Source organism: Anolis carolinensis, chromosome 2, assembly GCF_035594765.1.
Source record: "Anolis carolinensis isolate JA03-04 chromosome 2, rAnoCar3.1.pri, whole genome shotgun sequence".
Lineage (NCBI taxonomy): Eukaryota > Metazoa > Chordata > Lepidosauria > Squamata > Dactyloidae > Anolis > Anolis carolinensis.
This window is the reverse complement of record NC_085842.1, coordinates 217,579,857-217,591,232: the sequence shown is the minus strand read 5'-3', so window position 1 is coordinate 217,591,232 and position 11,376 is coordinate 217,579,857. Positions and strand designations below refer to the sequence as shown.

General features: G+C 41.6%; 1 protein-coding gene across 4 annotated transcripts; it reads left to right on the top strand.

Annotated features, from left to right (window-relative positions):
• The first annotated feature begins 2,712 nt into the window (after positions 1-2,712).
• On the top strand, positions 2,713-10,608 carry ing4 (inhibitor of growth family member 4). 4 transcript variants are annotated; one of them, XM_062971771.1, is made up of 8 exons: positions 2,713-2,832; positions 4,796-4,867; positions 5,017-5,183; positions 5,433-5,547; positions 6,538-6,643; positions 7,000-7,144; positions 7,889-7,950; positions 9,905-10,608. In XM_062971771.1, the coding sequence occupies exons 1-8, from the start codon at positions 2,796-2,798 to the stop codon at positions 9,942-9,944; spliced, it is 744 nt and encodes a 247-aa protein (XP_062827841.1). In that variant the 5' UTR covers positions 2,713-2,795; the 3' UTR covers positions 9,945-10,608. The 4 variants fall into 4 exon arrangements, with proteins under 4 accessions (XP_062827841.1, XP_008117497.1, XP_008117496.1 ...); XM_008119290.3 differs by having other exon boundaries at positions 6,997-7,144; XM_008119289.3 differs by having other exon boundaries at positions 6,535-6,643.
• Positions 10,609-11,376: the final 768 nt, after the last annotated feature.

The window sequence follows — 11,376 nt, the reverse complement described above, 5'->3', positions numbered from 1 at the left end:
GGTTTACTCACAACCTTCATGTATTCAGCATGGACTGGCCACGTTGTCCGAATGCCCGATCACCATCTCCCAAAGCAGATATTCTACTCCAAACTCAAGAACGGGAATCATAATGTTGGTGGGCAGGAAAAGAGATTTAAAGATGGGCTTAAAGCCAACTTTAAAAACTGTCGCATAGACACTGAGAACTGGGAAGCCCTGGCCCTTGAGTGCTCTAACTGGAGGTCAGCTGTGACCAGCAGTGCTGCGGAGTTCGAAGAGGCACGAATGGAGGGCTTAAGGGAGAAACGTGCCAAGAGGAAGGCCCGTCAAGCCAACCCTGACTGAGACCGCCTTCCACCTGGAAACCGATGTCCTCACTGCGGGAGAATATGCAGATCAAGAATAGGTCTCTTCAGCCATCTACGGATCCATCCCCAAGATAGCGAAGACGGAGGACCATCATCCTCGAACTACGAGGGATCGCCTAAGACATAACTTGTCAATTCAGTTATAGATAGGTTTGAAGTGGTTCTCTGTGCAGATAACACAGGGCACCCTTCTTATAATCAACAGCAACATGAGTTTGCTTTCAACTGTCCGTAGTCTAATAGCATCTCATAGCTAAAGCTTTCTTCATTCTCAGCAGTCCCAGATCTGATCATGTGGTCTGCAGCCCCTCCCACAACCTCAAGAAACATAGAGTAAAGGGAAAGCTGCATACCAAAACATACATAGGCAATACAGTAAGCAAACAGAATCATATACAAAACAAATCACTAGTGGAGGTTTGAAGAAGTCTGCTATTTCCAACACAACTCACTGTCCTCTAGGGAATTTAAGATACTGAAATCATGGTCTTTGACAATGGGACGGACCAGGTTGCTGTGAGTTTTCTGGGCTGTATGGCCATGTTCCAGAAGCATTCTCTCCTGATGTTTCACCCACATCTATGGCGGCCATCCTCAGAGATTGTGAGGTATATTGGAAACTGGGTCAGTGAGGTTTATATATCTGTGGAAGGTCCAGGGTGGGAGAAAGAACTCTTGTCTGTTGGAGGCAAGTGTGAATGTTGCAATTAATTACCTTGATAAGCATTGAAAAGCTTGCAGCTTCAAGGCCTGGCTGATTCCTGCCTGGGGGAATCCTTTGCTGGGAGGTGTTCACTGGCCCTGTTTCATGTCTGGAATTCCCCAGTTTTCAGTGTTGTTCTTTATTTACTGTCCTGATTTTTAGAGTTTTTTTTAAATTCTGGTGCCTTTATGTTCTGACGAAGAAACACAACCTACAAACTATCTACAGACCCACTAAGAAAATCCAACAAATGCTACGTTCAGCAAAGGACAAGAGAAATCCTCTCATTTCTGCAGGAGTCTACCATATACCCTGCAGCTGCTAACAGGTCTACATAGGGACCACCAAACGCAGCAGCATTGCCCAAACACGAATCAAGGAACATGAAAGGCACTGCAGACTGATTCAACCAGAGAAATCAGCCATAGCAGAGCACCTGATGAACCTACCTGGACACAGGCTATTTTTTGAGAACACTGAAATACTGGATCACTCTAACAACCACCATGTCAGACTACACAAGAGAAGTCACTGAAATCCACAAGGATGTGGACAATTTCAACAAAATGGAGGAAACCATGATAATGAACAAAATCTAGCTACCAATATTTAAAAACTATCAGGACAGTAAACAAAAAGCAACACTCAGAAAACTGGGGAATTCCAAACAGGAAACAATTGGGGGCAGTTAACACCTCCCAACAAAGGAAGCAACCAGACCTTGAAACTGCAAGGCCATTCAATGCTGATCAAGGTGATTAGTTGCAAGAGTCCTTTCTCCTACCCTGGCCATTCCACAGATATATAAACCCCACTTGTTTAGTTTCCAACAAACCTCACAACCTCTGAGGATGCCTGCCATAGATGTGGGCGAAACGTCATGAGAGAATGCTTCTGGAACATAGCCATACAGCCCGGAAAAATCGCAGCAACCCAGTGATTCTGGCCATGAAAGCCTTCGACAACACAGTGGGACAGACCATTCAGAAACTTTGAAGTGTCAGTGAAGATGGGTCTCCACAATTTGAAGGCACGCCACAACGAAAGGCAGAGTACAGTAGAGTCTCATTTATCCAACACTTGCTTATCCAACGTTCTGGATTATCCAACACATTTTTGTAGTCAATGTTTTCAATACATCGTGATATTTTGGAGCTAAATTCGTAAATACAGTAATTACTACATAGTATTACTGCGTATTGAACTACTTTTTCTATCAAATTTGTTGTTAAACATGATGTTTTGGTGCTTAATTTGTAAAATCATAACCTAATCTGATGTGTAATAGGCTTTTCCTTAATCTCTCCTTATTATCCAAGATATTCACTTATCCAACGTTCTGCCGGCCCGTTTATGTTGGATAAGTGAGACTCTACTGAACCTTTTTAATGGGCCCTTCCACACAGCCATATAACCCAGAATATCAAGCAAGGCCCACAATATTGGTCCACAATATCTGCTTTGAACTGGGTTATCCGAGTCCACACTGTCATATACTCCAGGTCAATGTGGATTTTATACAGCTGTGTAAGGACCCAATGTCCGTAAATGTCCCCTTTTCTGAAATGTTTTCTTTAAGTTCTGTATCGTCTTCAGCCTCAGTTCGTCCTCCCGCTCAAAACCGAAGCTCAAACCGGGCGGAAGTGAGCCGTAAGCCCCACCCAGAAGTCGGTTTGATTAAGGGCGGAAGTGACGCCACAGCGGGAAGCGGGAGGAGCTTGGGCGCTTGGCCGAAACCCAAGATGGCGGCGGGGATGTACCTGGAGCACTACCTCGACAGTAAGCGCGGGAGCGGAGCGGGAGGAGGGCCGAGGAAGCCAGCGGCCGCCTCGGGAGGAAGAGGAGGAGGCGGGGGCGCTCCTCGTTCATTCACACGTTAGGCATGTTACCCACATGCGAGTCGGACCCAAAGAGCCTCTGAATGAAGCACTGTGGCCAATGCTTTGGCCTGACAGCCTTGGTCTGCTAGCGCCCCTGTGTTACGTCCATTACTACGTTTAAGGGCCCTTCCACACAACCATATTGCTCAGAATATCAAGTCTGAAAATCCCACAATATGAACTGGGGCCTTTCCACACAGCCAAATAAAATCCTACATTATCTGCTTTGAACTGGGTTATATGGCAGTGTGGACTCAGATAACCCAGTTCAAAGCAGATATTGTGGGACTTTCCACCTTGATATTCTGGATTATATGGCTGTGGAAGGGCCCCTGAGGCCCCTTCCACACAGCTGAATAAAATCCCACATCTGCTTTGATTTGGAATATATGGCACAAAGCAGGCATTGTGGAATTTTCTGCCTTGATATTCTGGGTTACATGGCTGTTTGGAAGGGCCCTCACTCACAACAAATAACATTTCAAATGTCTGACCTTCTTAAGGCTGTTCACAAAGATGGCTCTTTTCTTATTCTGGGTAGTTTCTACACTGTACAAGCTAAATGGAGCCCCAGTGGCGAAGTGCGCTAAAGCACTGAGCTGGAGACCGAAAAGTCCCAGGTTCAAACCCACTGAGCAGCCACTGTTAGCTCCAGCTCCTGCCAACCCAGCAGTTCGAAAACATGCCAGTGTGAGTAGATCAATAGGTACCGCTTCGGCGGGAAGGTAACGGCACTCCGTGCAGTCATGCCGGCCACATGACCTTGGAGGGGTCTACGGACAACGCCGGCTCTTTGGCTTAGAAATGGAGATGAGCTCCAACCCCCAGAGTCGGTCACGACTGGACTTAACGTCAGGGGAAACCTTTACCTTTACCTACCCTGTTTCCCCGAAAATAAGACATCCCCGAAAAATTAGACCTAGTAGAAGTTTTGCTGAATTGCTAAATATAAGGCCTCCCCTGAAAGTAAGACCTAGCAAAGTTTTTGTTTGAAAGCATGCACAGCGCCTGCCAAACAGAACACCAGAGCATGCAGGAGTGGTAAATGTACATACCAGTTGTACATGGAAATAATGGTAGTAACAAGAAATTCACAAGGATTCACAGTTTGTCTAGTTATGTTGGTTTGTGATGACAACTATTGTACAGTATATAATAAATGTTCAATTTTTTTGTTCAACAATAAATGTTAATTCTTCTTCATGGAAAAATAAGACATCCCCTGAAAATAAGACCTAGCACATCTTTGGGAGCAAAAATTAATATAAGACACTGTCTTATTTTCGGGGAAACACGGTACAAGCTAAATATTGAGCACTGAAGCTGCCTGTGGGTGATTAATATGTAAACAGACATTATGTTCATTGAAGATGACTGTGGTGGAGGCTCCTTCTTTGGAGGCTTTTAAACAGAGGCTGGATGGCCATCTGTCGGGGGTGCTATGAATGCGATTTCCTGCTTCTTGGCAGGGGGTTGGACTGGATGGCCCATGAGGTCTCTTCCAACTCTACTATACTATGATTCTATGAACTCTTCTCTCAGGCCCCTTCCACACAGTTGTATAAAATTCCACATCTGCTTTGATCTGTAGTATATGACCGTGTGGATTCAGATAACCCAGTTCAGAGCAGATATTGTGGGATTTTCTGCCTCGATATTCTGAGTTATATGGCTGTATGGAAGGGCCCTGGGTTATCTGAGTCCACACTGCCATATATTCCAGTTCAAAGCAGATGATGTGGGATTCATCTGTGTGGATAATTTGGTGTTGGTCATTCTATAAGAAAGTATTTGTGATGGTTCTGGAAGATCCCATCTGGATGGCTGTCTTCTGTGTTTCACGATTTCTTTCCTTTTCCTAGGTATTGAAAATTTGCCATTTGAGCTGCAGAGAAACTTCCAACTTATGCGAGACCTCGACCAACGAACAGAAGGTGAGTTGGGAACCGTGCTGGGAGCAGCCAGTTAAAAATGACTGTCATCTTTATTGCATGTAAAGGACAACATGTATTTGTCTCTATTCGATCCGCCGTTGTTCAATAGTTGCCTCTGTTAAAACTCTTTGTCCTGCCTTTGGTTTCAGATCTTAAATCGGAGATTGATAAATTGGCCACTGAGTACATCAGCAATGCACGGACGTTATCTTCAGAGGAGAAACTGGGCCTTCTAAAGCAAATCCAAGAAGCATATGGGAAGTGCAAGGAGTTTGGGGATGACAAAGTGCAGCTTGCTATGCAAACCTATGAGATGGTAAGAGGCATGTCAAAAGGGGATTCATGGGTTTGAAGAGGTGGGATCTGATGGGTGGTCACTTTTATTAATGCAAGAACCTTCAAATTAGGTGAAAGCCTTCCTCTTTGGCCTAGTTGACTTCTTGTCCTATTAAGCATTTAATTCCACCAGTGTCTGAGCCTCATCCACCACCACGCCCTGTTGTCATCCTACTTGTTTGTGGCATCTTGGCTTAAGTACTTGTTCTGTCTTTTAATATATTTGCAGGTAGATAAGCACATCCGGCGGTTAGACACAGATCTTGCCCGATTTGAAGCTGACCTGAAAGAGAAACAAATTGAATCAAGTGATTATGACAGCTCATCCAGCAAAGGCAAAAAAAGTGAGTTGGGAATTCCTGTTTTTGTACACTTTGGTTGGACTTTAGATGGGGGATGTGTGAGGTGTTCTGTGACAGTAGGATTTCAGACTTTGGGATAAATAGAAAGATATTTATTGAGGTTGAGTACATTATATTGTCTTAAGTTGAAGTTGAGGATATTACCGTAATCCAAAGAAGGTATGGCATGTGATAAGAGTTGAATTGGATATATCTGAGTTCAGACTTTTATTCAAGGAGAATACTGGGTAATGACCAATCACATTCTTTCATCCTAGTCTTGTCATTATTTATTTATTTATTTATTTACTGTATTTATATACCGCTTTTCTCACCTCTGAGGGAACTTAAAGCAGTTTACAACATAATTGAAAAATTCAATGCCAAACATACAAGTAAACGAAATCATATATCTAAAACAATAGACGTATCACTATGCATTAAAACAATAGAACAATTAAAACATGAGGTATAAACAACATTAAGACATTAAAACATAGAATTAAAACACCTGGTACAAACATTAAAATCACATGATCCAAAATCGTAGACTGGGGTTGTTCCAATTGTCAATTTCACATATCTCTATTTATTTCTTGCACTGCATTATTTTACTGGCCAAAAGCTTGATTCCATAACCTTGTCTTTGTTTTCTTTCTGAAGGCCAAGAGGGAGGGCGTTGATCTAATCTCTTTGGAGAGAGAGTTTCAGAGCCGAGAAGCCACCACTGTGAAGGCCCTGTCTCTCATCCCCACCAACCGCCCTTGCGAAGGAGGTGGGAACAAGAGCAGGGCCTCTCCAGAAGATCATAACCTCTGTGATGGTTTATAGAGAGAGATATGTTCGGATAGATAAGCTGATAAGCTATCATCTCTCTTAGTTGTGTGTTGTAAAAGCATACTAGTTAAGCAAATAAATTCTCTATATCTGATGGAGAAATTATATTTGTTACTCTCTTTCTATATTCTATATTCTATATTGTGTGCACAGAAGGCCGGGCCCAGAAAGAGAAGAAAGCCGCCCGTGCTCGCTCCAAGGGAAAGAATTCGGATGAGGAGGCACCAAAGACAGCACAAAAGAAGCTGAAGTTAGTCCGCACGTGAGTGACTGGGAAGATGTGGCAGAATAAAAGCCTGACTAGTTCATGCCCATAGGTACAGCCTGAGCTCCCCTAAGATCAGGTCTGCTCCATTTTAATCCATTCTAGCACATGCTTCTTGTTTTGTTTTTCCTGTGACTAGAAATTCTCTTTGACTGGGGTATGGGAAGAAGTGAAGGCCAGGTTGTGAGAAATGTCAGTCTGGCAAGTTCTTGAGTAATCTGGGAGGTTAAAGTAGCAGATTCTGGGGCGAGGTGAGATGGAAGGTAGCTTTCACCCGCAGGGGTTTCACTGTGCAAGTAGTGAGGACCTGTTGTCAATGACTGACTTAACTGTGCTTTTCCCCCTTGAAGCAGCACAGAGTACGGGATGCCTTCAGTTACCTTCGGCAATGTGCACCCCTCTGACGTACTGGACATGCCTGTGGATCCCAATGAGCCTACCTATTGCCTCTGCCACCAGGTCTCCTATGGGGAGATGATTGGTTGTGACAACCCAGATGTAAGAGACTTTTGGGGGTGGGATGGGAGTTGGGGGGCTGTGAAATAAAACTAGTAAATGCTGTTTTTTCCCTCTTGTTTAGGGAACAGTAAATAGTTGCAAATGTGAGTGTATACATAACATTTAACATTTTTGGCAATATTCAGGATTCTAAAACTTGGAACAAAGTGACACATTATGTAGTAATAGTCATAATAATGTTTATTCATTATCTGCTTCACTTTTTGGCTCGAGGCAAGGCACAACATAGTCAAATATATCTATAAAAGCACATATTAACTATGACATACAGTAGAGTCTTACTTATCCAACATAAACAGGCTGGCAGAAAGTTGGATAAGCGAAAATGTTGGATAATAAAGAGGGATTAAGGAAAAGCCTATTAAACATCAAATTATGTTATGTTATGATTTTACAAATTAAGCAACAAAACATGTTTTACAACAAATTGACAGAAAGAGCAGTTCAATACACGATAACATTATGTAGTAATTACTGTATTTACGCATTTAGCACCAAAACATCTATATTGTACTATATTGTAGTACATCGCAATGTATTGAAAACATTGATTACAAAAAGTGACTATTAGTAGATCTATAATCTAGATTGTATGTCTTAAACTGTTTTTCAGTGCTAGTAGCTTAGTTCCATTTTTTGATGACAAACAGGATATAAAGCTAATAGTGGTGGCGGTGGGAGTAGTATTAATAAAAGTAGTAATGTCTTTATATTCTTCTCTAGTGCTCAATCGAATGGTTCCATTTTGCTTGTGTGGGCTTGACGACAAAGCCAAGAGGAAAATGGTGAGTAACTAGCTCTCCATATACTTGATAGGTTTTTTTTTGATGCCCAACACACTGGGGAATCTTAGATACTGAAATTATGGTCTTTGACAGTGGGACAGACCATTCAGAAGAGCTAACAATATCTATAAGGGGAAGGTTTCTTATTTCAACATTGTCTGGTAGATGCATAGCAAATGGGGAGTCCTTTGGGTTTCCGGTTATTGAGAGCTGGGCTGTCTTTGTCTGGACTGGAGGCCAGGCTCTGACCTTATTAAAAAATTGTAGTTAATGAATTCTAATCAGGAAAGAATATAGAAGTTAAGACTTTGTATTGTCTTTTTGGAAAGATAATCAAGTGTTTTTCAGTTCATTCAAAGGGCATTAGATGTTAATATGCATGGAGTCCCAAAGTGAATGTTTTTAGTTTATGATGTCTTACTTAGTGACATTTTAGGACTCCTGAAACCTTGAAGAAAGAGAGATTGGGGGTTTCCTAGTTACACACAGGGTTTAAAACAAGGTTGAGAAACATGTAGCCCTTAAGATGTTGGACTGTAATTTCCCATTATCCTATCCCATTGGCTGTGCTTGCTAGAGCTGTTCAGAGTTGCAGTTCATTGACATCTGGGAAGTAAGGCCATTCCCAGCCCTACTTTACAAGGCCTTATCAGCGTGATGTAATGTTTGGACATTACACTGTGACTTTGGAGACCAGGGCTCAAATCCCCGCTTAGCCATGGAAACCCACTGAATGACTTGGGGCAAAAAGGCACACAACAACAATACAGTCTTGCAAGGGCTTAGATCCAGAGAAAGACTTCTTTTTCTTTGTAGAGGCCTTATTTCCTATTTATTTTAATTTTTCTAGATTTTCCCTTGTGTTTCCAAATATTCCATGTAGCCCCAGTCTTCTGTCAGTTTTACTTAAATCTCTATTCTAAAAGGGCCTCACAGATTTTAACAAGGCTCATAACTTAAGGAAATATATGAATGGAATCATATTAAGATACTTCAGTCCTGCAGAGCTCTAGTTTTTAATTGTATTTTAATTGTATGTTGAATTTTATATTCATATGTGTCTGTATTTGCCTTGCTTTTTAAACTATTTTGTGTCATATCACTGGTAGCCAGCTCTCTTGAGTCCCTATGGGGAGAAAGGCAGGATAAAAAATAAATTAAATAAATAAAATTGAAATGCCACTCCTGTTTCCTTATGGCATTAGCTTCCTGATGATAAATGTTGTTTGATCATGGGACAGGCAGCATTGGCTGTCCTTCCCTGGAGACTTTTTAAACAAGAGTGCTTTTACCTTTACAAAGGATTGGATTGATGACTGTCTCCTTCCAATTCTATTCTCTGATCATAAAGCACTCTCCAGTAGAAAACATAATGCAGTATGCCCAGTCATTTAAACCAGTGATTTAAACCAAGGCATCTTAAACCTTTTCCATTCGGAATCCCTTTTGGACTGAAAAATATTACACAACCCTAGGTATATAGGCATATAAAATAGGAATAAAAATCACACATTTACTGATAGCAAATCAGCATTGGCAAGGCTTGCTGAACAGGAGTGCAGCTGAAGCAACTTCTGCAGAGTCCACTGTAAACACTGCACAACAGATTCGTGTAAATGTCTAAAACAGCTACTAGCTGGCCTTCAGAAACATTTTACTGCTGCCATTATTTTGTGACCCCAACACTCAACTCAGGGAACCCCATTTGAGGCCAGGGCCCACAGTTTAAGAAGCACTGATACAAACTATCTCCCTTTATGCTGTGCTTAATAGCATCCAAACTCTAAATTGTTGTCGTAGATTTCTTAATGGTAATGCCATTTCACTATGTGTTCAGTATACCCAATTTACCTGACATGGTTTTCTACATAAATATTATGAATGTTTTGATATGCAGTGCCTTCCGTGAATTGCTATTTGTTTGCCACTTACTTCCCTTGTCTTTCTGCTACAGGTTCTGTCCTCGTTGTTCCCAGGAGAGGAAGAAGAAATAAAAATCAAGTCTTCTAAGGTTCTGATACTGTTGTTAGAGCATCCAGCTCTGCTCCTGGACTTCAGCACTCTTTTCCCCAGTTTGTGGGGCCTCATAGTTAGGGGGCCTCACCTTTGGTGAGGAGAGTTACCTGTGAATGGTTTGTACCTATACGATGGTCCCCTTGTGTGTGTACTGCAACACTCACCGCTTGCTCTTGGAGGGAGATAGAGTAAGCCCTCTTCTTTTCTACAGCCTTATACCCTCCATAGGTTTCCACTAAAGGAAAACAGGACTTATTGGTGGGAGAAGGAATGATGCCTGAATATCTAAAGAAGAACAAAATGTTCCCTCCAGATTTCCTAGCTGGGTCTCGGAATGGGGGCAGCAGAGCCAGCCCTTTTAGCAGTAAGTGATTTAAGAAGATGGGCCTCTTATTCTTTCTCCCCATCCCACAACATTCCGTTTTTCAAAGGGAGAGGAATGGTTTAGAACCAGCTGGAAGCGTGTCTCATCTTCTACAAGGGATAAGGCTTTTTGTGAGGTGAGAGTTCTCTGCCACCTGCTGAATGGAAAGATTTTGTACAGGAGGCCAGTCCAGCTCTCTCCTCTCTTGATGGTGCTTCTTTTGGGGGGGAAACCCTTTGTAACATATGGCATTAAATAAATAAAACCAATTCAACAAGCGTTGGGAGTTCTTTTCAATTTTGAGTAGGCATGATATGATCAGCAATTAGTTTTTTGACAAGGAAGTGTCCTTTTGTGTTCAGTATTATTTGTGATAATTTGAATATGAAAACATCTCTATATACAGGCCGGCCCAGGGCAAAGGGCAAGATAGGTTCTGTGGGTCTGTTCTTCAATTGAATTTGTATGTAAATTGTAGCAGGTACATTTTTCAAGTGTAACTCCACCCAAAATATTTTGGATAGCACAGGGAAGGGTTAACATCCATGTGACATTTCTTTTGTTGTCTGCTCTTATTCAGAAAATTTCACCTCAGTTTCTGTTCCTATGACAATTAGATTTTGAAAATTTTGACTTATGGAAATAAGGATTGTTAAGGAAGCTTTAATGGAGACACCTTTTTCCCATTACAGTAGAGTCTCACTTATCCGACTTTCGCTTATCCAACATTCTGTATTATCCAACGCAGTCTGCCTTTTAGTAGTCAGTGTTTTTGTAGTCAATGTTTTCAATACATTGTGATGTTTTGGTGCTAAATTCTTAAATACAGTAATTACTACATAACGTTACCATGTATTGAACTGCTTTTTCTGTCAATTTATTGTAAAACATGATGTTTTGGTGCATAATGTGTAAAATCATAAAGTAATTTGATGTTTAATAGGCTTTTCCTTAATCCCTCATTATCCAACATTTTCACTTATCCAACGTTATGCCGGCCCGTTTATTTTGGATAAGTGAGACTACTGTATAACTCTTCCAGGAGT

Excerpts from the sequence above, each read along its gene's own strand:
- ing4 (XM_003226458.4), top strand. The coding sequence starts at position 2,796 with ATGGCGGCGGGGATGTACCTGGAGCACTACCTCGACA. Across the intron at positions 5,184-5,432 it reads CTATGCAAACCTATGAGATG|GTAGATAAGCACATCCGGCG; the intron begins GTAAGAGGCATG and ends ATATATTTGCAG. Across the intron at positions 7,951-9,904 it reads ACAAAGCCAAGAGGAAAATG|GTTCTGTCCTCGTTGTTCCC; the intron begins GTGAGTAACTAG and ends TTTCTGCTACAG.